Source organism: Canis aureus, chromosome 6 (assembly GCF_053574225.1).
Source record: "Canis aureus isolate CA01 chromosome 6, VMU_Caureus_v.1.0, whole genome shotgun sequence".
Taxonomy (NCBI): Eukaryota; Metazoa; Chordata; class Mammalia; order Carnivora; family Canidae; genus Canis; species Canis aureus.
In genome coordinates this window covers 52,881,633-52,908,552 of record NC_135616.1, presented here as the reverse complement: position 1 = coordinate 52,908,552, position 26,920 = coordinate 52,881,633, and the positions used below count along the sequence as shown (strand labels likewise).

The window sequence follows — 26,920 nt, the reverse complement described above, 5'->3', positions numbered from 1 at the left end:
ATGCAATGAGGCCTGTGCTTCAAAAAATTCTCTGAAACCTATAAAAATGGTTCCATTTAAAGAAAGTGTGGGGAATCATGGAATAAGAACTATCAAATGCAGGAATTCAAGTTTACCCTTCAGAGTATGATTTCATTTTTTTTAAGACAATGAGTTGAAAATGATACCACTGGTTATCTTTTAAACAGAACAAGTGAGAGAACACAAAGTAGTTCACTCCTAAATTATACATCACATTATTAAGAGCCCTGATAACCTTATGCTCCAACTATTTGAGAAGTAGAAGCAAGAGGAGTTTAACACCAGGGAGGAACAGTTCTACAAAGTGCTCCAATAAACTGAGGGCAGTAATTTTGAACCAATAATTTCCTTCACAGAAAGTAACAATTATTTGTGGATTTGTGAATCCATATATCAAAAGTCTTTTGAAAGTGTTTTATGATTTTAAAAGATATCAGGGCTATCCTGGCAAAGCTAGTGCATATGGTCCTCATACCGATTAGCCCCCACTTCTTCATTTGCTCTTATTCCTCCCACACATGGAATACAGCTGCCTTGTACAAAACTGATGCAATAGAACTTTGTCACTTATATCATCACCTGAGCACTTGGATACCACCCTGGGAAAGCCAAGCAAAGCAAGTTTTTCAAAATAATGGTATCAGTGGACCTTTTATAGACATATTTGAGAACATTTCACAAGTACAAACACAATTCCTGAATGGGTTATAAAACAAAATTTCAAGTGGAGGGATGCAGTGAACTTTATGGCTTGAAATATATAAGAGATACACTAAGAGTTTTAGAACTGCGACGTGACTAGCACTTTAAGTTTAAGATAAGCCAGTTGGCCAACATGTTGTAAGTGAAATCTCTGGCTCTCAAATTACTCTTCTGTAGAGTAAGAAGATAAAATCAGATGATCTCTGAGGTCCCTACCAATTCACTTATTTCATGGTTCTCCTTTCTCCATATACCTTATAAATACTTCCACCGAGAATGAGATTGTAGCTCCTTGTATGTAGCCAATTTTAGGGAACCTCATTCACTGAAGAATCTCCCATAAGAGAGGCTCATACAAAAGCAGAGGACTGCATTTACTACATGGAGATATGGGATGCATGACTGCTATGTAGCGTGTAGGAATACGTACTGAAGTGCTTGAGACTTTTTTAAGAGTCAACAAACAACCACATCCTAGATGTATCAGACTCGTTTATTCTTTAGAAAAATAAGAGTGTATTGGACAATGATGCTTTCAGTTTTGATGAATATCATTCATAAATAAAAATACAACTATTTATATAAATGCCTGTTTAGATAAGTCAGTAATGGAAAGCTAGAATTTCAACTCAAATTACATAATACAAAAATACACAGCTCATCCACACTGCTAAAATATCCTCAAGCTCATTTAAAAAATAGGATGTCCCCAACTTTCTCAGCATTATTATAAATACAATATTACATTTGTCCTTACTCTTTTTATAATGGTTCTTTTTTCAAGACTTAAATGTATTATTTGTACTTTTCAGAATTTCTGATAAATCGATCACAATTTAATGTGAAAGTCACAGATGCTGTGACAAATCAACAGTATTTATTTACACATTCACATATAACACAATGTGGTGGTCAAGTACTAGTAATAATAATTAAAAACTATTAAAATACTAAGAAAAATCACCAGTTTAACAATTTAAATGCTTTATGACAGGATAATTTATATCCAACAACACATATTTACAGATAGCTTTAGAAAGAAACATATCAATTTTTTCTGATATCAAAAGTATTGATAGATTTTTCTGTATTATCAACTTCATTGTAGAAGTGTTTTCATTGTCTAAATTTAATGTGCTGATTAAAAAAATGATATATTAACAGTAAGATTACATGTATTAGTGGTATATTTGTGTATATCAACTAACCGAAACTCAGGTTGTAAATTAAAGCCATTTAAAAAGCAAATTGAAGACAAAAATGTAACTGAAGCTGTCTTTTGTAAACTGCAACTTCCAAGTTGTGTTTTGCAGCTCTAGTAGGATCCAAAAGAATTCAACATGCTGTTTTTGTTATTTTTTTCCTTCTCTTTTTCACATTTAATTTTTGTGTTTCTTTGCTAACTACATAAAATAGGATTCTCATCATCAACAGCTCTCCTAGGAGAAATCACGTAAGTTTGACGAGGTGTTGAGTATTATTTTCCATGTTACTTTTCTATATTTACCTGGTCTAACACTCTTAGCCATGTAGTTTTTCTTCCATCTTTTTAGGTCATTTGTTTTCACCTGGTAATCAGGGTATACTAAGGAAAATGGCCCTAGATCAAGGTGAACTGTGCCTACATATAAAATTATCATAATTTGAGGGTTTAGAATGGCAAACATGTTATACCAAAACTAACCAGGGATTCAAAAATGAACACCATCTTAAAGACACACTTATCCGAGCTCACAACATAATCTACAACAGAAGTTTGCTGAATACCACACTAGCTGAAAGGAACAAACACACACTTCATGTGGTCAGAGCAGCTGAAATGGCCTTTACAGTAGTTTTGACTTCTTGACTTTGGTCTGGATTTAGAAGGGGATTGCTATTAGGATTTTCACACTGTTCATCTACCTTTAGGGAAGTGGTGTGTTCTTGAGGATTTTTGTTCTCTTTGGCAAATCCTGATGCGACACACTCTGCAGAAGGCTGAAATGGCCTCTCCAAATGAACAATTTGTTTCCCTGCTTCAGCTTCTTGTTCATGCAGTAATCTCTCCACTTCCACCTCAAGCTCCAAAGTCTCCTCATCAGCTTGTACATCCAATTGGTGCATCAATTCCTCCAACTTCTTGGCCTTGCGGAGTTCATTCTGTTGTATAATTGTACAGAGGTGTTCAGTGAGTTGCTCTTTAATCTCAGTCTTGCGCTGCAGATCTAGCTTTGCTGTAACATACTCTGCTTCGGCCCTCTCAAAGCGCTTCCTGTAGAGACAGGCACAAAGATGGGTCCATTGGTTTGCCACTAAAGAAGATATTTAAAGGAGGGCCTAGAAACAATAATTAAACTCCAGAATTGGAGAAAAAAAAAGTACAATGAAGATATGGATGGTGATATTTTATGCACACCTGTCCTGCATATCAAACAAACAAGGCTGTTGATACTGAAACTTTCACAACATCTACGTTTAGACCTTCCTAATGTCAACAACATTCTTCTGCACTGATTTCCTCTTTCCGAAGCTGTGCTTGAATGAAAGCAGGCTGAGAGGTTAATTCAGTGTTCATGAGCTAGCTCTGGTTAGGGAGAGCTCTGATTTGCAGTGTTTGTCAATTTCTGTAGTATAAATATTACCACCACCAAGTTAATTTCAGGCTGTCAATGTGACATCACTGAATGCACAACTGGGAAGAGATATACAAACTCTGCTCTCATAAACCAGTGCAACCTAGCTCCAGCAGACAACTGGTCAAGATGTAGGAGTACAACAATAGGAGAAGGAAAAAAAAGAAAATCTGCATCTTTTGATTAACAGATTAGAAAAGGAAGAATTTTGGTGAAGATCCTTTTCCTTATCCTTATGGATGGCAGCTGCAAGGTAAATATAAATGATGCTAGGTGAGGCAAGAAGCAAGCAGCAAGTAGAACAGAAACACTTCAGGATAGGTTTAGGAAGGGTTTCTGAATCCTGGCACTATTGACAACTTGGACCATATCCTTCTCTGTTGTTGGGAGCCATCCTGTACATTGTAGGATGTGCAGCAGCATCACACTGGCTTTCTCCCACTCCCTCTGGTAGTATCCAATACTTTGTCAATAACCAAAAAGGCTTCCAGATATTACCAAAAGTCTCCTTAGGGGTAAAATGCCCCCAGTTGAGAATCTCTGGGTTAAGTAGTTCTCTCTCCATTCTGCAACAACAGATTACTGTGACTTTGGTTAGGGCATTTTATCTTCTAACATATATATAAATCTCAAAGACAGACAATGCCAATCTTAGAAGTAAGGTAATTCTACTGGGGAAGTCACCCTGTGATGTCTTTTTTTCCTTTTATATTAGGTTGACGCAGAAAGAAAAATTATCATATGCTGGTTCACGGTCTTTTGCCTTTTCCATGGAATTTGTTGTTTTTTTGTTTACTTGCTTTGTTTTTTGGCCAGGAAAAGAGACTGGCCCAAATTTAATCAACTGATTATTCACTTTAATAACCACTAACGGTTGTGAAAGCCATGCTGCCTTACCTGTTACGATTGGCTACATCAACTCAACATAGTAAGTAATTTCTCGTACTACAGTTACAGCAAAACATATCTCCCAATGCAAGATTCTCTGTCTTGAAAAGAAATATAGTGAAAAAATGAAAGGCTCTGATTTTAGAAAACCTATGGTTCAAAACCTGCCTTTCCCATTTACTGTGTATGTACCTGTTCTGGTCAAGACCTTTTTTGGATGTAAAGAACAGATACCCAGTCAAACTAGCTCAGGTGAAAAGTGGGTTTTATTGTAGGATACAAGAGGCAATCTCACAGGCAGGTCATCAGAATCAAAAGCTATTCTCTTTAATGCTTAGAAACCACAGTTTCTCTCATTTTGGCTTTCCAATCATACAGCCCAATATGGCCACCAGCTGTGGCTCTACATCAAATTCACTCCATTCAATTTCTAAGTGTTCCAATTCTAGGGGGAGGTCTCAGGTTAGCTGGCTCATATCAATTTAGACAGAGCTCTTAGAGTGCAGCCATGTCACGAACCACTATTTAGTCAATGGATTAAATGTTCTGCAATTGGTAGCCTATCTTTGTTCTCATGAGGCGTACCCCAAGGTCAGCATTGTACATACAAAACACAGCTAGGTTCTTAAGGAGGAAAGTGGACAACATGCATGCAATGTCCGAAAATTCTAGTATATATATAGTGACCCTTGGTAGTATCTTCATCTAAGTTTTGGTTTATTTGGAAAATGGCAATAATTACTATTACTTCACAGGAGTGTTAAAGATTAAGCAGGACAAGTGTCTTGCCCAGTGGCTGTTAGGCACTTAAGAAACAGAACTCCTCCTTCAGAGCACCAGAATCAAAAAACATTGTTAGTGTATCATTAAACATGTACTGTATCTAACACTGAAATTATGCAAAGTTTAAGGACCTGGTGTTAATATTTGAAAACTCATATTTATATAATGTTCATTTACTGCATTTCATTTTTTAAATTGTCATCTAGTAACTATAAGAATGAGAAAACTAATGGTTTTTCAATTACCCTCTGTGTTAAAAGAATTGTTCAGAAGGAGCTTTGGTGGACATGTGAATCCCTTATTTCCATACTCTATAACATATCCTGTTTATGAATATTCTTGCATCAAGCTTAAGATTTCTGGCAACATTCTCTACAAGTATATGAATACCTTGCCCCTTCCCCCAACTCAGGCTTCCTTTCTGTGGTCTGGGGACTCCCTAGCCCAGCCAAAGTCAGTTAGTAAAGATTTACTGACTGTGTTCATGAATGCTGAATTGAAATTAAATTTGCAAATAGGTCCCTAGGTTTCCATTGATCTTTCACCCTGGATAAATCACTGCAGATTTTGCATTATGTTTATTTATTTAAAGTTCTTCTGGCCAGAAATATGCATATATATTTTTGCACAGAGTGATTTATGTTTGAAATATTGATTAATTTCACAAACTGCACTATGAGCCGGAGGGTCAGGTGGATAATACCAAATCAGAATATGATGACATATTTTGGAACAGAATAGTAAGAGCATTATATATAGCACAGTAAAATAAATTGAACTGGAAATATAATCACTGAATTGTTTTATTTTAAAGGGACATCGAGTGATTTAATGAATGTTATTTAAAGGATTCTAGAAACTGTCTCTTGGTTTTGGTATCCTGAAATTATTTGAGAACTCAATCATTAACCCTTAGCATGTCAGTAGGTTCCACTGATCCACTTTTAGTTTTCCAGTTCCTTTTCCAAGCAGTTCTATTTGTAAGGATCAACATGTCAAGGTTTTTATCATAAGAAAGGATAGAATAAAACTACATTCTGCAATTTCTATATGGGTCCATTGGATGCTTTTATAAATCTGAGATACATTGCAGGATTGTTGAGATAGGATATATTTTTCCTATATCTTGAACATTTTGCCTGGGAATTATTTCTTTATTACTCATCAATTATTCCCATTTATGCAGGGAAAAATTTAATAAGAAAACAAAGAATGATGGAATGATCTAAAGGATGATGCCATGGTGAAGTGGATGATGCCACGGTGAAGTAAATCCATCACTGTTTAGTTTCCTTACTGTGGTGTCCAAAGTATTACCTCATCTTTCAAAAAGATATAAAAAAAAGACTAGAAACATCATTTCTGTAATTTGTTCTCAGCTTTCATTGAACACAGTTCAGAATTAATATTTTTCATTTCCTCCCCACAGTGGCAAAGTAGAGAGAGCTGACAGATGAAGGTATTTTGCAGCTATCAGACAAATCAAAAGATGATTGTTGTGGTATGCTAAAAACATGACCATCCATAGATATTTACTTCCTAGTCCCCAGAATCTGTAAATATTATCTTATGTGGCAAAAGATATTAAGTTAAAGATTTTTAAAATATTTTATTTATTTATTTATTTATTTATTTATTTATTTATTTATTTATTTATGAGAGACACAGAGAGAGAGAGAGGCAGAGACATAGGCAGAGGGAGAAGCAGGCTCCATGCAGGAAGCTGGATGTGGGACTCAATCCCAGGACTCTGGGATCACACCCTGAGCCACAGGCAGACGCTCAACCGCTGAGCCACCCAGGTGTCCCTAAGTTAAAGATTTTGAAAGGAGTTTATTCTGAATTATTGAGTTGGACCCTAAATACAGTCACATGTATCCTTTTAAGAAAGAGGCAGAGGAAGTTTTGAGAGAGAAGAAGAGGAGGCAATGTGACTACAGAGGCACACAACTTGGTGCAGCCACAAGCCAAGGAGTGCCTACAGCCATAAACTGGAGGAGGCAAGGAATGGACTCTTTTCTAGAGTCTTTGAAGGAAGACTGATCACGCCAGCACCTTGATTTCAAACTCTGGCTTCCAGAAATGTAGAGAACACATTTCTGTTGTTTTAAATCACTCAGTTTGTAATGGCAGCCCTAGGAACCTATTACAAAGGCAGAAACAGACAGCCTAGGGTCTCAATGGTGAAACTGATCACATGTGTGAATCTCAAGAGCAGGAGACTTTGGAAAACACATCCTAGATGAATTTTCTCAAATTCAGAGTCAATGAATGAAAAACATATTTTTGAGGATAAAAAGGATATGTTATTCTCATAGAGTTAATAATTCCAACAGGAAGAACTCGATCACAGAGTATTTTACAAGTATTTGGACCGTCTTGTGTTGTGAAAGGAGGTAACTGCATTCTTTCAGCTTTTTTTATGTTGGGAGTCTAACATTACTTGACACAAGGAGGTCTGCTATGCTTACATTCTTATTAAAATTTTTAATAAAGTTGTTTCCCACAATCCCTATTATTTTTACTTCTGTAAATTATACATAAGACATTTATGTGTGTTTGTGTGCACATGTATGCATAAATGTTAATAAGAGTGTCTATTAAACATAGATGACAAACAACAATTATAGTTTTTCCTGGTACACAAATGGTCAAAGAAAAGTTCTACAAATGGCAACTCTGCTTCACAAGCTGATCTATGCAGCACACTGCAGCCTGGTAGTCACAGATGTGAACGGCAGCAGTAACTCTGTTTTTGGTTCACTCAAAGTGCTGGTCTTCTTTCCTTCCTTTCCTTCCTTTCCTTCCTTTCCTTCCTTTCCTTCCTTCCTTCCTTCCTGTCACACACACACACACACACACACACACAGAGAGAGAGAGAGAGAGAGAGAGAGAGAGGCAGAGACACAGGCAGAGGGAGAAGCAGGCTCCATGCACCGGGAGCCCGACGTGGGATTCGATCCCGGGTCTCCAGGATCACGCCCTGGGCCAAAGGCAGGCGCCAAACTGCTGCGCCACCCAGGGATCCCAAAGTGCTGGTCTTCTTAGTGGGGTCTACCCTAGCAGTGCTCTACAGAAACCAATTTTAAAGCAAATTCTGGCCTATTCATTATCCAAGAACTTTTTGTGCAGAGAGTACTGTACCAGGTACTAAAAAACCACAATATTATTTTCATTAAAAAAAAAAAAAAAATCAAGGCAATCTCCCAAAGAAACTGGCTGCCCTGGAGATTAGCTTACTAGTAGAAATCTAAACCACAATATTGTATCATCAATCTCTAATTTCTCAATAGCCACAGATGTAAATTTAGAAAATGATGTAGTAAAATGCATGAACAAGATACAATGCTGGTCCTAGTCACAATTGCCTACAGCTTTTCCCTAACTTCCTCAAGAGCTTAGATTTTTAAAAATAGCCTCACACATACAAAAGGATATTCACATACAACTATGTCAATATCAGTACCATGAGAAATTACTATCTTTAGTTTGTTAAGAGACATAAAATTTTATGTAAAATTTTTTTACTATGTAAATATTACTAAAATTTCATTAAACACATTTATATATTATGGGATGTTTTCTTCTTTAACCAGTAATCCCACCTAAAGCCTAAAACCATGACATTTCTTATATAATGTTTGACATACAAATGCATCCTTCTCCAGCCTCCTTTAGGACAGAATTAAAACATGAGATGATTTTTCTGTTGATGTATCCATAATTATCTGAATTATTCATATAAAGGGCTACAAAGGCATAAGAATGTTCCTCTAGTAAACTTAGGCTACAGAGATAAAATATGCTAAAAATCTAGGATTAATTTAATCTTAATGAAATCTTGGTTACCTCCGTAATGATCTTAATAGAAATCTGGAACCTCCAGTTATCAGCTACTGATGGCATTAACTTAAGCGGTTAATTAATAAAGGCAACCCATTAAGTCTAACAGCATATGGTCAAACAATTAAAAAAAATCACAAGGGCACCACAAACCTCTTTCTTAATAAACAATGAATTAAAAACCACAATCAAGTATTTCCGCTTTATTAAATTGTTATATAAACATTCTGATGCTGTGGTTTACCCTGGACTAATGAGGCATTCTGATTGATTTCTAATGTTACAGAGATGCAAAACTGTCATTAACACGGCATTCCCTTGTGAAAAAAGACAAACCAGGATGATTAAAGCAACACTGAAAGGACTGAAAACCCTGAAATTAGACCTAATTTTTTGCCCTTTTATCTGCTTGCAAAGTTCATGTAATTCTTTACATGTGTTAGTTCATGTTAGAAATACTCCATGATGGTTTTTTACTAAAAAAATGCCAATGGTCGAAACCAAGGAAACACATGATAGCAAACTATTATATACAGAACACAATCAAAAAGAAAAAAAAAAAAAAAAGAGGAAAAACTTCAAGCTTTCAGGACAGAGTGGTATTTTCTTCAAAATACAGGCTTTTTAAAAAAATAAACCAGATATTCTTTCTTTGATGAAAAATGAAATGAGAACTAGGCTAATCTCTAAGGACCATCTTAGATAATCAAAATTTAATAGAGAATAGACATGGTGTTAGAATAACAGAATTTGGGGACAAGTCATTTAGACACTTACAGTCCCAAACATTACATAGCTGATAGTTTAGCAAGAAGGCAGGCTAAAATATAAATAAATAATGCAAGAAGCACTCTAAAAGGAATATGAACAAGGGTGGGGAAAGTTAAGGAAGACTTTAAGAAGAGGAGACACCTGATTGAGTACAAAACAGGATTTAATGATATTGTTATGAGGCTTCAATGATGGTATACCCGAAAGCTTCTGGCCCAGCTAGCATTAAATATTAGTTCATTTTGATTCCTGGTTCAGAGTTCTCTCAACTCACCGAGCATATGAATACTCGAGGCTGGCCTGATCAATCCGGTTTCTAAGGATTCCAATGTCAGCTGACACCATGTCATCTAGAGCCTGTAACTCTTTTTGAATCCGCTTTAGTTTCAAGGCCTCTGCTTGAGTTCTTTTAGATCTAGAAAAATGAGTATAATAATAAAAACATTTTAAAATCACTTATCTGTACACAAGTAAAAAAAGCAACCTACTATATATATGTAATATGATTTTAATGTATAATTTTTAGAAATTAGAAAAAAAACCGCACAAATTGAAATAAAACCAATGCTGGTAATATTTCGTATATCTCTAAAATTGCATTTGTGCTATTGTCCCTTACTATTCCAATACACAAAAGAAAAAGATAAAAAAAAAACAACTAATAGTTCACTTATAGGTCTATATTCATTTCATGAGGATGAGAATAAGCACTGAAACAACAGATCTTTATTCTCTTTACATGGAATATCCAACAAACCTTTCCAAATTTCTAGCTTTAAATTCTTGCTAAGCCCATTTTCATTTGTCTAATACTTAGTAGACAAAAGAACTGATGCCTACATTAATTACCATTTCTTTCTGTTTGTTTGTCCTTAAAACACCATTTTTTTTTATATGTCTATTTGGTTTTAACCTTCTTAGGACTCATTTCCCCAAACTTTTACTATTTTGGTTCTTGTTTTTAGGCAGTACTACAGGTCCTCAAAATTCTTTCTGAGGCTCAAAACCCCAGAATACTGTTTACTTTTTCCTGTCTTAAAGCACATCCAACCTCAGTCGGCACATGTATCTCCAAATACATGACACACTGAAGAAACAGAATAAACAAATTCAAAAGCCAACCTTTAATCTGATTTTACTTATTTCAAAATTTCATACCCATTCTCACAGGAGACTAAAACTCCCCCAGAAAATCATTATATTGCAACTTACATCCTCCTGATTTCTACTCTATTATGCATTTTCCCTTGTTTTCTGCCTAAAGATAACAGTATGATTCCTTTACTTCAAGTATTTCACTGGCACATTTATTAATAATCTAATCAGGTTTATTTCCTTACATTTCTGCCTGTATCAATACTTTCTGTCTTCAATAAAAAACACATAAAGAACAAGTGCTGAGGGATGCCTGGGTGGCTCAGCGGTTGAGTGCCTGCCTTTGGCTCAGGGCGTGATCCCGGAGTCCCAGGATCGAGTCCCACATTGGGCTCCCTGCATTGAGCCTGCCTCTGTCTCTGTCTCTCTGTCTTTCATGAATAAATAAATAAAATCTTAAAAAAAAAAAGTGCTGATCCTATAATCTTTTTGTAAAATCCCCTACGAACAGCCTCCCCAAACACTCCCAAATTGAAGACTACTGAAGTGATTTCCAAAATTATATTTCACTTTCAATAATCATGGTTTTTTTTTTCTTGAAACATTAAGTTCAGCAAGTTGCATATTTCCTATGTTTCATAAAACATCAAAGGGGAGCAGCTGGAGAAAAAAAAATTGCCATTTGTGAATACGTATATCCTTGACAGATGAAATTCTGAATTACTCATACCTACCTGTCTGTCTCTCTAGCCCTGTCCCTTGCCCTCCCCTGACACATACGCAAGCTTCAATAACCAATAGTTTTTCCAGGCTTTTCTGGAGATCTGAAAAGAAAATGCCAAGAATGCTTGCTTGCATTTCATTCTCCTTATTCTCAATCAGTGCTTCAGCGACTGAGCTTGGTTTCCTAAGGCCATAGCACATGGTAAACTACAAACTAAAGAGGCAGAAAGAGTGGGTGAGGGTTGGCAAGTGGCTCAAATATCAATGCTACTGTTGGAAGCCAGCACAATGTAGTAAAGGAAAAGCAACTGCTAACAAACTGACATTGGAAGGTGACAGAAAAATTGAAGCGCACGTAGTATGGCAGAGTGCTCATGATGGTGACCTTGAGTCACTGATAAAAGGTTACATCATGTATCAGCGGGGGCAGGTAAATCATTCAGGAAAAATGTCCACAGAAAATACAATCAAGATTTCTGGGAGTGAGGGATCCCTGGGTGGCGCAGCGGTTTGGCGCCTGCCTTTGGCCCAGGGCACGATCCTGGAGACCCGGGATCAAATCCCACGTCGGGCTCCCAGTGCATGGAGCCTGCTTCTCCCTCTGCCTATGTCTCTGCCTCTCTCTCTCTCTCTCTGTATGACTATCATAAATAAATAAAAATTTAAAAAAAAAAAAAGATTTCTGGGAGTGGAAGTCACTTATGTAGAATAAACAATCTTACTCTTCTAACCTGTCACACAGTCAAGCCCTCCCTTGTCAAAATTAAAACCTGTGTTTGTTGCTAGTGCCCTTATACTGGTCATTGCTTCCTTATTAGAATGTGTAGATGGGGGGATCCCTGGGTGGCTCAGCAATTTAGTGCCTGCTTTCGGCCCAGGGCATGATCCTGGAGTCCCAGGATCCAGTCCCACATCGGGCCCCCTGCGTGGAGCCTGCTTCTCCCTCTGCCTGAGTCTCTGCCTCTCTCTCATTCTGTGTCTCTCATGAATAAGTAAATAAAATCTTAAAAAAAAAAATAGAATGTGTAGATGATTAAAACTGAAAACACTGATGCTGATTCTGAAGTTTTAATTGCACCTGTATTCACAAATTCGGTACAATCTATGCTTACAAAGTCCTCCTTAATAAATCAACACTGGAATTTTAGTATCATTTGTAAAACATAATTTGTTTAGTTAGCCTTAGAAATAATGCCGTAGAGGGGTGCCTGGCTGGCTGAGTCAGTAGAGTAGGTGACTCTTGATCTTAGGGTTGAGTTCAAGCCCTACACTGGGCATGGAACCTACTTTACAAAAAAAATTTTAAAAAGGAATGTTGTAGAGAAAATGTCAATTTATCAAAAAACAAGGGCAAACACATATAAAACATGACAGAACTGATTGCAGGTTACAAACAACCACTCCTAATTCGGGTGCCTCACCTTTCTGCAATAGCTTTAGCCAAAAGAGCTTTCTTACGTTTATTTTTCTCTTCCATTAGCCGTTGCTCTTGTTGGAGGACTTCCCAACGAGATTTTTCTTGCCTAGGGCAAAAAAAAAAAGGAAAAATGAGTTTCTGAAGCCCTATCCTACACCTTACCAGTCTCAGTTCCCTATGTATAAAATGTAATCAACCAGATTATGTATATTTTCCTTCAAAAACCCTCTTAAAAGGAACCCATCTGCAGCTCATTATTTTGTTCTAATAGGAACAAAGATTATGATTTAAAATAAAGAAGGCTTACATAAACTGGCCCTTTGAAATCCATTATATGTGTATAATCTAGGAAGCCACAAACTGGAAGCCAGAGTACTATGGCATTTCTTAGGAGTACAAAGAAAGTTGTATAAGTTAATTATGTATTATATGCAAAATGGAGATCAAAATAAATTGGTATGTAGCTAATGTCACGTTCTATCTTTTAGAGTTTTCTATAATGAAAGTCTCTATCACCTTACACCCTTAGGACAACAAACAATGCTTATTTTATTTTTTCAATTCTCTCAGTTCTCAAACATTATGAAACAGAGTGGAACACTATGAACTAAGATTTGAATGCTGGGCTACTGAGAAACTTCAAAGATCTGAAAACAGTCTTCCGTCTGTCCAATTCTGGAAGAGGTATATTGAAAATTTTCCATAAAATCAACAACTTGATGTCAACTCAACATAATGACAAAGCTATTTATTCCTATTATTGTCAATTCTTATGGCCATTGTCTCAAAATCCTCTAGTCCCAGACTCAGTAACCACTTCTAAATTTATCGTTTTCTTTTCATTCCTACAGCCTCCACTCTGGTGCTAGCACTGGTTCACTTTCATTTTAACTATTGCAGGCATCTTCTCACCAGATGCCAGAGTTCCAGCTCAGTGAGCACCCTCTTCCAAATGCGCCACAACACTGACACCTGCATTTTCTCTAAATGTTGTTTTGATCAGGGCATCTCTCCCTCAGAGGCCTTGGTGATAACCAACTACACTGAACTCAATAGATAGGAACCCTCAACTTCCATATCCTTCTTCGCTTCCCTCATTCTCCACTATTCTCTGGCCTCGCTTTTGGATCTTCCAGAGAAGTGAGATGCCATCTCTGAGCACTCTTCAGGATAGAGCTTTCCCTTTCCCTTTCTTATAGACTCAGAATTCCTCTTTGTCAACAATAGTTCCTGAGATTGCATGTCTTCTATGAAAATTCTCCCGAGTACCTAAAAAAATTTATTTTCCTAACAACATTCAATCTAAATTGTCCAGCTTAATTTAAATCCACCCTCCCCAACTTGTGTCAGGCTGGTGCTGGCAAACTACACTTAAAAACATTTAAGTATATGCACTCATTCAATGCTGATCTCGTAATTCATATGGCTTTATTTCTCTTGTAAAAATGATTTCTTGGTTGTGAACTCAGAGCACAGAATCTGGATCAGAGAAATCATACGATACTTCGAAAGACTCAGAAAATGGAAAACAGAAACAAATGGCATCCTGATCAATCAGGAGGAAACAAATAAGAATGGATATTAAAACCAAGCTATAGAATTCACAAGTGATAGAATGGCAATTTCCAAAAGAATGTTTCTAAACTAAATTCTGGAGGTAGTTTCTGACATAAGCACATTAAATAAAGAATAAAAAGAAATCTAATGATGCAGGTGAATTGTTTTATTACTCCTCTCAATTTCAACTTTCCTTTGAGCATCCCTTCATATTGTATCTCTTCACAAGTACTTTTTTCTGGGCCAATGTATATGGAGTCTGAAAAGTGAAGACTGGTTTGATTTGGGGATGAGGTGAGGACTGTGCATAAGAACTGTTTCTAGTGAGGGTAAAGGGCAGAGACTTTGGATCCGGAAAGACTTGTAAGTGAACCCCAACTCTTCTACTTATTGGCTATGTATTTGATTTGGGAATAAAGTATCTTTTCTGAGTCCAAGATTTCATCTATAAAGTGAAAATCATGAACAGGTACTGGAAACTGCTGTGAAAACTAAGTGACATAACCCGTATAACATGCCAACACCAACTGGCTTACCATACATTTATGGGGTAGCTATTCTTTCAAAGACTATTCACTACACTTCTAGGTTAGAATTTAAAAGAGAAAAGGTTAAAACTCTATTTCTTCAAAACGTAGTGAAGGAAAAAAAAAAGTAAAATGGAAAAAAATCTCATTGATATATAGACTTACTAACAATTCCACTTTCTTTTTTTCCATTTTGCAATCTGGCTCTGGGGGTAGAACCTCGGTGTTTTTGTGACTATCATGGGAATTCTCGAATCCTAGTTCCCTTGGTTGACTTTCAATACCCTGTGGTTTTCCATTACCAACAGGAGAGGTGAGTGTCAGAGGACTAGGAGGAACAGGGGGAGAAGAATGTGGTTTTGGACTATTAAAACTTGGTTTTGGTGTGGAAAGCAACTGCGCTGGAGGTACTGAGGTTGATCCCTCTTGAAGTCCAAGTTTTTGGCTCTGCTCTTGAAGGGCTTTTTCTCGCTGAAGTTGTTGTCGACTTTTCTTCACAGGAAGACGTCGCTGTGGTTCAAATGGGTCTATGTGAAAAAGAGAATGGAGCAGCAAATAATTAGGATTTCTCTAAGAAAATAAAGTATTAACATTATTAAAACTTTGACAGTAATTCTACAGGGTTTCTCCCCATTTTCTATCCAAAAAAGCCCAGGGAAAAATAGCCATCTTCTTGTAGCATTTTGACAGTTCTCCAATCATACTGTTAATATTTAACAAAAACTGTCCCAACTCAAATTTACCTTAAAAGAAGTCCATTTGTCTGTTGAGTTAGGCCTCAGAATAAAAAGGTTTCCTTTTCAACTTGAATTGAGAATTGCCTAAAGAATCAACTAATTTGACCAAACAAGGTACACAAGTGAATTCTTGATAGGTCTTAAATTTGATTTATGATTCTATCTGCTCTCCTGAAATAAAATGGTGGTTACATTTACAAATGGGCTGCACTTTGTTTCTTAAATAATAGCAGATCTTACGCTAATTTGATACATAGATAGATGTTATACATAAAGTATAATTGAATAAAGTCTCTTGTTTCTAACCCTCAATTGCTAGCTTTCATCTTCCAGAGCTGTGCAAGGTTGTGTTCCCCAAAGTCAATTAGCCATTAATCAATATATGCAAGCTAATTTTAATAGCAGCCTGAGCAAACCATAGAGGGAGGTAAAACAACTGGGAGAATTTTTTTAAAAAGCACTACTAAATAAATATTACCCCCATTATACTTTTTGGGTTGTCCATGCCAGTGTTAACTTTGTAAGGCAGAGTACTGGAGAATTTGACTCACATTTACACTATGTTTAATAAGATCTGTAAATGGTATTGTTTATAAAATGCCTGGGAAATGAAATTGTGGTAAGTCCTTGTAAACAAATTCAAAAAGGACTTTTAAAATTCTGCACGTTGACTTCTGAAGCAACACAAGCCTAGTATCTATTTCTCCAGAATGAGAATTAAAAGCTCTGGAGTCATAGTTCTGGTATTGCTTTTGTCCAGCTCAGTAACCGTAGGCAAGTCAATTAATTATTCCATATCTCAGTTTCTTCATCTGTCAAACTGGCTGAACATTTTACCTACTCTATTTAACTCATGGAGTTGGTGCAAGGATTAAATGAGATAGGTAAAGAAAATGTTTTTAAAAGATAAATGTACCTCTGAAAGTAAAATGTTATTATTGTTGACTTTTGTCAGAAACACAAAGTAGCCCCCTCTAAAAGTAAAATATTATTGTTGACTTTTGTCAGAAACACAAAGTAGCCCCCTTTATCTTAGGATAGGAACTCATTCTTGCCTTCTGATCTTTATCCACACCATGAGAAAATACCATTGAGCCTGTTTTACTTTCCAGTTACACTCAATCAGCTGAATTAATAGTCCCTATGAAATCCAGTACTGCAGCTTCCATTCTATTTTGCATTTTCACAGAACCTGCATATGAAATTTAAAATGCTACAATAAAGTAAAAAATAATAAACCAAACAATAAACAAATCAGGCCAATTAAAAATAGAACATAAGATATAAAAACTCCTAGAACTATAAGCCATTAGAGTGAGGCTGCAGAATGCAAGATTAATATATAAAAGTCAACTATTTTCCTATGTCTCAACAATGAAGAAGCAGAGTCTGAAATTAACCTTTTGCATTAGCACTAAAAAAAAAATGTATTTAGGAATAAATCTAAGAAAGAAAGTACAAGATCTATGAAGAAAACTACAAACTCTGATAGTGAAACCAAATAACTAAATAAATAGAGAGATATTCAATGTTCATGAATAGAAGATTCAATACTGTCAAGATGTCAATTCGTCCCAACTTGATCTATGGATTCACTGCAATCCCAATCAAAAGCCCAGCCAAGATATTTTTTGCATACCGACACAATGATTCTCAAGTTTATATGGAAAGGCAAGCCTCAGAACAGCTAACATAATATTAAAGAACAAAACTGGAGGACTGGCATTACTCGACTTCAAGATTCATTATAAAGCTACAATAATCAAGACAGTGGGTATTAGTGAAAGAATAGACAAACAGACCAATGGAACAGAACAGAGAACACAGGAATATACAAAATGACCAATGAAATAGAACAAAGAACCCAGAAACAGGGTTCATTCATGTACGCAGCACTGGTATATGACTGAGATAGCATGAGCTTATCACAGCAAAAGGTGGAATCATTCAGTAAATGGACTGGCTATGTAGAAAAGATAAAATCAGATACATAACTCACACCATATAAAAACAAAACATTCTCTAAATGGATTATGGACTCAATGTCAAATCAACACTTTAAAAAATTCTTATTAGAAACACATTTCTTTATGCAATGTTTTGAATCTGCTGTAGCTTATAATAAAAATGACTGTTAAAAACTCTTAATTGAATATGAGGATTAATATCTTATGGTAGGGTACTACCACCTCATGGTAGGGTACTAAATTCTTAAGACACAGAAATGTTGATGAATTTGATCATATTAAAATTAACTACTTTGTTATTTAAGATAAAAGTTATAAGACAAGGTACAAGCTGGGAGAAGATATTCAGAGGAGAAGATATTTGTAACATATCCAGCAAAGAACTAGGATCAAGAATAAAGAATTCACAAATTTTTTTCTTTAGACATTGGTGGCATTGTAGCAGCACTGTTTTTTTTTTTTATTTCTACTTTTTTTTAAATTTTCTATTTTATTTTTATTTTTTAAAGATTCTATTTATTTATTCATGAGAGACATAGAGAGAGAGGAGGCAGAGACATAGGCAGAGAGGGAGGAGCAGGCTCCATGCAGGGAGCCGATGTGGGACCCGATCCAGGACTCCAGGATCACGCCCTGGGCCCAAGGCAGACGCTCAACCGCTGAGCCACCCAGGCGTCCCTATTTCTAATTTTTAATTAAGAAATAAGTCATACATCAAATAGACATATATGTTATGACACAAATCTAACCTGTACGGATAATTTAAAAATAGTAACATTTTAACATGTAAAACATCACTACAATAGACATAATTGCTATTTAACGATAGACATGTTATCCTCTCTTTTGGAACACACAAGATAATTGTATTTATTGCTCTCCAAATCATATTACTCCCATTTAATTGCCAATACTCAATTCTCAACCTTTTTCTCCTCCTGCCATGGTGAACTCCTCCTAAATGATAGCACCAAAACAGTGTAAAGTAATTATGTGGAAAAGAATGACCTGTCATTCTATGTTAGACATGAAGCTAAAAAGAAAAATATATCTTTATTATTTTAAAAAGTCGATATATTACAGCTGTTTGTTACTATTGTGTAACTTGTCTTAACTTGACTTCATCATTACCAATACTTTTGAAATTCCCTATGTATTTGCCCCTTCCTGATAATATTCCCTTGCCTCTCTAGTATCCTGCATGTCCTATATCCTTTGATGTCCTATATTCCCAAAAGAACATACCTGCTTTGCATGATTTTGATCTTCTACAAATTAGGTATCAAGTTGTATATATTTTTCTCAATTGCTCTTTTCATGCATCATATTTATGAAATTTACACGTTAATACATGTGGGTATATTTCATATATTCCCATAGCTGTAGAGCAGCCCACTGGATGATTATATCACAATTTATTAATCTACTTTTTTTTTTAAAGATTTTATTATTTATGAGAGACACAGAGAGAAGGTCAGAGACATAGGTGGAGGGAGAAGCAGGCTCCCTGTGGAGAGCCTGATGTGGGACTTGATCCCAGGACCCCAGGATCATAACCTGAGCCAAAGGCAGATGCTCAACCACTGAGCCACCCAGGTGCCCCATATTTATCTTTTTTTTTTTTAATGAACATTTGGTTTGTTCTCAGCTCTTTAATATTAAAATACGAATGCTAAGAACACTCTTTCTTAATGTGCATATGGGTTTCTCTAGAGTACTGTCATGCTTATTTTTGCTGGCAACCAACTCCATCTTCATGGATTACTTAATTATATTTTCAGGTTGGAGAATAGCTGGAAGGAGCCTTAAAACTTAAAAATCCAGATCTTCTAGTTTTATACATGAGAAATTCCAATGCAAAAAGATTTAGAGGCAGAGCTAGGAAATCTACATGCCAATCACTGTGTTTGGCTATGAGCATACAAAGATGCTAAGTATGGAGGTCACAGACTAGTGGTTGGGGTCTATGCTCTAACATCCCACTATGAAATGACAGGCCTTGAAGCTAACATCCTTCCAGGCCCTCTCTGTCCCAAATTGCAGAGATATTTAGAAATGTACTTCTACATAATGAACCTATAGTTTTAATTTAGTCTATATTAATCCTTCTTTCTCTTGGCAAACTCACCTCTGCTAACACGCAATCTCTGTGAAATCTTCCCAAGCTCCACCCCAACCCCAGCACAGTCAGGTTCCTGCTAGCTCTATAACAAGCTCTTATAAACTATCTATTATCCATTATATTATAGTCTATCTCCTCACCAGACTATCAGCTCTTTGAAGGCAAGGATAATACCTTGTTCATCTTAGTGTGTAATACAGAAGCTGATACTTCTCTGAGTCAGACCAGAAGCAAGAACATTTGTTCTCTGTACATTTGAATATGTGAACGAATGTTCAAAACAAAGAGCAAAAGAATTTGAGAACATCAAACTAGATGGAGTCAATTAGTTATACGCTGTAGTTAGTATAACTTTGACGATGCAATTTATTTATTACTTTTAAATTTATTATTATTTGTCTTTGATGATACAATTTCTAAAGGCCTCTGGACCAGTCAAAAATTTGTCCATCCATACTCCAATCTACACTGGCCCTATGTTACTACTTTAGCTCCTTTCCCACTGGTCAGCCTTAGATTATTTTTACACCTATGCTAATAATAATGCTAGTATTTCTACACCTGTGCTTATTTTTACAGACTTACCTGAGCAACACCCAATTTGATCACAAACTCTAATCAAAAGCATGCCAGGTCCCATTTTAATTTTCTCCCAAAGTAAAATATATAAGTTACGGTCCTCAAGGCGATGTAAAGTAATGTGCACTACCAGGATCACCCATACAGAAAATTTCATAAAGTTCCAAGCACAAGCAACGCATAGTTTATGCCACCAAGAGTTTCTCGCTAAGTAGCAGCAAAATTAACTCCTTCATTAAAAGGAAAACAAAACAGTACAAGTTCCAGCGAAGGAAGCACAACATCTTCGCTTTACCACAAAGCCAACGTGTACGATTTCGCACGTACCCTCCCAAAGACTCTTGGTTTTTCTCACTCTCGAGAGTTAGAAAGAATCACAGAAGTCATCTGGCAACCAGAAGTGAATGCAAGGCTCCAGATGTATTAGGAAAAGCATTGTTATCCTTTCGTGTTTATTCAGATCCCTGTGCTCCCTTCTCCCCGACCACTGTCAACTTTTATCAATTCACCACAACTCTCACACGCCCCTCCTCCTCCTTTTACCCGACCCCAATCCTCCAGCCACTGATTTATGCAGCAATCTTCCCACTGGCGACGGCTAGGCCGTAGGCTCACTTCCTCTCCCAAGTCCCATTCCTTTCACAGGAAAAAAAAAAAAAAAAATTAACTCCAAATCCCCGGAACGGATTCCTGAACTTCCTTGTCTAAAAGACGACCCCGGTCCCCTGGACCAGCCCCTCCCGCATCGGCTCCCCAATCCAACTACCTCCGGAGCCCCTCAATCCCCTCCTCCCATTACAGCTCCTTCCCCAAACACGGACACATTACCCTCCTCCCCGCCCCCTTCCCCCTCAAAAGCTGCAGCCCCGCCCCTTTCCCCTCAACAGACCCAAAGATTAAACCACCACCGGCACGTCCCGTTACCTTTAGTCTGCCTTAGCCGCCTCAGCTCCTCCTCAGAGAAGCCTGCCCAACCCCGCGCCATCGGCCTCGGCTGCCAGCACCCCCAGAGCGCCCAAACCTCAGAGCCCCGACTGCCAACACGACTACCCGGGCACATCCGGGTTCTTCCCCGGCCGCGGCCGAACAGCCAATCAGCGCGTCGAGCTCTGGCTGCAAGGACCCCTCTCGCTCGAAGCAGGGTCCGGCCCCCTTCGGGTTGTCTCCAGCAGTGCCGGACGAATTGCGTGAATTAATCTCGGCCACAGACACATTCTTGTCTTCTCACGTGAGTCGGATCTACCTCCCTGGCTCCTGTTCTTGTTGTATTAATAGCTTCACGGGATAAGGGGAGAAGTGGCGATGGGGATGAGGATGGAGCTAGACAGGCAGGTAGGAAGTGGCTACCAGTCGGTGGCGGCGAGGAGCGGGCCGCCTCTCGGGTCCTGTGGGGCGTCATGGGGGCGGAGCCTCCTGGGGGCTGGGTCTGCAGGGGCGGGGGCGCTCCGGGCCGGTGCAGGTCTGTTTTTGGAACTGCGCTGGGATTTTTCTGCAAATTGGCTTAAGAGGATGTTCACAGTTAGGGTTTTAGTTGTGAAGAAGCATTTCAGAGGGCCGGGGGATGGGGTGGGGGGTACCATAAAGGGAAGGGAACAGACACGTTAACAGGCTTTGCGTAGCTGGGTCTGCCACGGAGCGAGATTGTAGGTGGTTTCCGTGATGTTTTGTGAACGATTCCCTCAGATCTGGAACTTCTCTCCTAAGGGATGCCTGAATCTCTCTACTGAAAATGAGCCCTCGTCAGCTTTCGTTCAGAGAAGTCCGTGTCCAACAAGGCCGGCGCTGGGGTGCCGACACTAGGCTTTTCTCTCCCGGGAGGCCTGAGTCCATCGTTCTGGTTTGACCTTGAGCACCTGTCTGCGCTTCCTTTTTCTCATTTCCAGCAAGATCTCGAAAGAGTAAGATGCAGAATACATACAGATCAGGACGATTTAAAAGAGACCAGTTACTCTTATTTTTCATGTTTCTCTTCATCATATTGCATTGGAAAAAAAAAAAAAAAAAACAACACCCCAAAACGTTATTTTGGCTTACACTACAAAATCCCAAGTGTAACTTTTGGTTTTTAGTGTGCCAGTATTTTTTTGTTTGTTTGTTTTAAATTGAAAAAGTAGACTGGAAATAAAATGCCACACCCAGAAGAGTTTGGAATGAGATTTTCAGGTTAAGATTGGAGACCAGAGGTGAAGGATGTTGGGAATTCCTCTTGTAACTTTTGAACTTAAAAGTAATTTCTGAAGTTTTAAGTGTGCACAAATTCTTCATTTTAAATGTGGACTCATTCCCCCCCCCCTTTTTTTTTTTAAGTGCAATTCAAAAGGATTGGCGAGATAGATCATACAGTTTGGGGACATAGATTAAATGTTTTAAAAATACAAATTTTGGGGACGCCTGGGTGGCTCAGTGGTTGAGCGTTTGCCTTTGGCCCAGGGCATGATCCTGGAGACTTGGGATCGAGTCCTGCGTCAGGCTCCCTGCATGGAGCCTGCTTCTCCCTCTGCCTGTGTCTCTGCCTCTCTCTATCTCTCTCTCTCTGTCTCTCATGAATAGATAAATAAAATCTTAAAAAAAAAAAAACAGATTATCAAGCAGGTGGGGATCATTAGTACCAATGGTAATTACTTTGGTTTCCCATTTATAAGCATCAGCCATGTAGTAAAAATGAAGTACCTTGTATACCCCATGTTAAATTTTATACATAAACTTTTTTTTTAAGCTCTGAGTGAACTTCAAGAATTACCAATAATCGTAATAGAAATGGAAATTATGGTATTTTAAAAGGTTTGCATAAGGCCTGAATGAGAACCCAAACGTGAGGTTATAGTAAAAAATAACATCTGTATAAAATTACAATTTCCACTTTGCAAGGTTCTAACTCTTGTTTCTGTTGGCTTTCCCTCATGGTGACTGGTTTCTTCAAATGATGTGTAATGTGTTATTGGGAGCTTAGCTTCAGAGAAGTTTTTGCTTTGTGAAAGTCCCCTGTATCTTGGATTGAGAGACTCTTTGCAGAAACACCTAGTGTATAACAGAATATTTGATGCCTACTAAGCCTTCAAATAAATGTTAAAAGACTTAACTTTCCCAAGTTAAGTATTGAGATGAAACATTTCCATATTTTATGCATTCTGAGATTCCTTTTTACGAATTTCTGTGATGGTGAATAAACATCCATTTCTTACTGCAATTTGCAGCCATGGACTCATTGGTTAGTAAATAAAAAACTAAAAGTAGGTTGAGAAGCATCAATATGCCATTTTATTTTTTATAAGCCTTAAAATAATATTTTAGCAATATTCTGCAGTTTTCAGTTTAGGGATTTTGCACATCTTCTGTCAGATTTACCCCCAAATGGTTAATAGCATGACCCATTGTAAGTAGCACTTTTATTTGATATTCAATTTTTGTATCTTCTATATAGAAATAAAATTGATTTATGTTTGTTGATCAACAGTGGTAAACACTAGTCATGGCAGCATTTTTTAAAGGTAGATTTCAGTGGATTTTGTACATGAATGATCATGTCTGCAAACCACAATTTTGTTTCTTTCAAATCTGCATACCATTTATTTTCTTGCTTTATTGCATGGGTAGCTAAAGTCAGTCATGGGTGTTCCATGCCTGCATGACTGTCCAATAAGAACCCTAGACAACAAGGTTTAGATGACTTCCCTAGTTGGTGATACTTTGTATGTGTTGTCATGCATTATTGCTGGGAGAATTAAGTGCAATCCATACAATACACTAAGAAAGGACAACTGGAAATTTATATCTGATTTTTTTCTGGACTCCTCTCTAAGTGCATTTGCCTTTGCTGATTTCTTTTTTAAAGAAGATGTTATTTATTTGAGAGACAGAAAGAGAGAGAGAGAGAGCACAAGCCAGGGGGAAAGGCAGGGTTAGAGGGAGAATCAGGCTCCCTATTGAACAAGAAGCCTAACTCATGGCTTAATCCCAGGACCACGGGATCACATCCTGAGCCAAAGTTAGATGCTTAATCGACTGAGCCACTCAGGTGCCCCATTGCTTTTGCTGATTTAATCTGTATCTGTTTACTATAATAAACTATAATTGTGAGTTTATAACAGCTTTTCTGAGTTCCTTGAATCTTTCTAGTGCTAATTATCAAAACTAAGAGGGGCATGGAGACCCCCAACACCTATTACCCTTTTACTGACTAGGTTTTGTGCTGACATCACTTCTGTAATTCCTGATATTGGTAATTTGTATCTTGTTTCTTTTTCTGATCACTCCCCTTGCAGGTTTACCAACTCTATTTTTCTTAAACAACCAGCTTTTGGTTTTACAGAATTTCTCTTTTTATTAGTTTAATACATTTTTTATTTATTCTATAATCTTTACTATTTTATGCTTGCTTTGGGTTTATTTGCTCTTCTTTTTAAAGTAGAAATTGAAGTTCTTTGTTTAAAATCTTTCTTTTTTTCTAAATAAATGTTCAGTGCTATACATTTTCTTCTACATACTGCATTAGCAGACTCCCATGAATTTTGATATATTATTTTTAGTACTTTCTTTTAATTCAAAATGTCCTTTAGGGTTTTTTTTCATCTTTTAGTTACTGATTATTTAAAATTCTGTTGCCTAGTTTTAAATATTTGGAGATTTCTGGAGACCTCTCATTTATTTTTAATTCTGTTGTGATCAGAGAAATAGTTTGTATAATTTGAATGCTTTTATATTTAATGAGATTTGTTTTATGGCCCAGAATGCAGTCTATCTTGGGAAATGTTTTGTGTACAAATAAAATGAATGTGTATTTTACTATTGTTATATGGAGTGTGTTAGGTGGAATGTGTATTTTACTATTGTTGGATGGAGTGTTCTGTTAATATCAAGGCAATTTTGGTTGATTGTGATTTTTAAGTCCCCCATATCATTACTGGTTTTTCTACTTATTCAATTGAAAGATGAGGATTAAAGTTCACCACTGTAATTGTGAATTTGTCCATTTCTTTTTGTACTTTTGTCAGTTTTGCTTTATGTGTATTTTTTTTAAGATTTTATTTATTCATTTGAGAGAGATAGAGAGAGAGAGACCCAGAGAGAGCACGAGCAGAGAGGAAAGGCAGAGGGAGAATGAGAAGCAGACTCCCCACTGAGCTGGGAGCCTGACATGGGGCTGGATCCCAGGACCTGTCAAAGGCAGACATTTAGCCATCTGAGCCACCTAGGTGCCCCACTTTATGTGTCTTGAAACCCTGTTATTAGGTGCATAAACATTTAGGATTGTACGCCATGTTGATTATTTGATCCACTTATTATAAAATCTTCCCTTCTTTTGCCTGATAATATTAGTCTGAAATCTTAGTCTGATATTAATATACTACTCTAGTATTCTTTTTTTTTAAAAAATATTTTATTTATTTATTCATGAGAGACACAGAGAGAGGAAGAGAGAGAAGCAGGCATCCTGTGGGGAGCCCAATGTGGGACTTGATTCCAGGACCACGAGATCATGCCCTGAGCTGAAGGCAGATGCTCAACTGCTGAGCTGCCCAGGCATCTCATACTCTAGCATTCTTTGATCAATGTTAGCTTGGTATATCTTTTCCCTTTTCTGTTTTGTTTTTTTTTTTAACTTTTAACCTATTTGTACCTTTCTTTTAGGCAGCACATAGTTGCTCTTGCTTTTCTATCTAATCTGACAATTTCTTCCTTTTAATTGATGTGTTGATACCATTTACATTTAATGTAATTATTATGTTTAGGTCTTAAACCTCTAAGCTAAACCTTAAAACAAAACATTACAGTCTTTGCTCTCTTTTTATCTCCTATATTATACCCTTTCTGTATCATCTTTTGTATTCCTTTTTTTTAAGATTCCATTCATTTCCTTTGATAACTTATTATCTATAACTCTGTTTTATTATTTTAATGGTTAGTTTGACATTCAGGTAATATAACATTTAACATATAGTATAAGAAAATTACAAATATATATTTTTACTTCTTCACTCTTGGCCTTTATGTTATTGTTTTTGTACGTTTTACTTATATGTGTTACAAACTTCACAATTATTTTTGTTGAAATAGTTATCTTTTTCAAAGATACAAGTATTTACTCATATAGGTATAGTTTCTTGTACTCTTTAGTCCTTGGTGCAGATCCATATATCCATCAGGTATAATTTTCTTTCTGCTTGATTGAAAAAGTCTTTATTTTGCCTTTTATTTTTGAAAGATATTTTACTGAGTATAAAATTCTAGCTTGACTTTTTTTTCTTTTAATACTTTATAGATGCTGCTCAGTGTCTTCTAGCTTCTTTCCCTTATGATGAGAAATCTATTATTATTTCTTCATACATAATTTATCTTTTTATCTGTCTGCCTGTATGATTTGTACTTTATCATGTTTTTGAGCAGTTTGAGTACAGTTCCATGGTGGACTTTTCTTCATATTTCTTGAGCTTAAGGTTATATGAGATTCTTGAAGTGTAGATTTATGGCTTTCATCAAATTAGAAATTTTTCTGGCCATGATTTCTTCAAATATATTTTTCATCTTCCCCACTCTTTGGGTGCCTCCAGTACATGTTGGTTGACCGTTTGATGT

The 26,920-nt window shown here is 36.9% G+C and overlaps 1 protein-coding gene and 1 long non-coding RNA gene across 3 annotated transcripts; one reads left to right on the top strand and one right to left on the bottom strand.

Annotated features, from left to right (window-relative positions):
- Nucleotides 1-1,198: 1,198 nt before the first annotated feature.
- GORAB (golgin, RAB6 interacting) lies at nucleotides 1,199-21,446 on the bottom strand. 2 transcript variants are annotated; one of them, XM_077901619.1, is made up of 5 exons: nucleotides 21,272-21,446; nucleotides 15,112-15,469; nucleotides 12,863-12,964; nucleotides 9,898-10,038; nucleotides 1,199-2,977 (listed from the first exon to the last, which is right to left on the bottom strand). In XM_077901619.1, exons 1-5 carry the CDS (start codon nucleotides 21,405-21,407, stop codon nucleotides 2,521-2,523), a joined length of 1,194 nt encoding a protein of 397 aa, XP_077757745.1. In that variant the 5' UTR covers nucleotides 21,408-21,446; the 3' UTR covers nucleotides 1,199-2,520. The 2 variants fall into 2 exon arrangements, with proteins under 2 accessions (XP_077757745.1, XP_077757746.1); XM_077901620.1 differs by lacking the exon at nucleotides 21,272-21,446 and having other exon boundaries at nucleotides 15,108-15,246.
- LOC144316122 (uncharacterized) lies at nucleotides 21,244-25,301 on the top strand. Its single transcript, XR_013381946.1, has 2 exons — nucleotides 21,244-21,575; nucleotides 22,052-25,301. It is a non-coding gene; the product is annotated as an uncharacterized LOC144316122 (long non-coding RNA).
- The last annotated feature ends 1,619 nt before the right edge of the window (nucleotides 25,302-26,920 follow it).

Coding starts and splice junctions, on each gene's coding strand:
- GORAB (XM_077901619.1), bottom strand. CDS start 21,407: ATGTGCCCGGGTAGTCGTGTTGGCAGTCGGGGCTCTGAGGTTTGGGCG. Junction 15,470..21,271: donor GCGGCTAAGGCAGACTAAAG/GTAACGGGACGT, acceptor TTTTTCACATAG/ACCCATTTGAACCACAGCGA. Junction 12,965..15,111: donor GAAAAAAAGAAAGTGGAATT/GTTAGTAAGTCT, acceptor TTTTTGCCCTAG/GCAAGAAAAATCTCGTTGGG.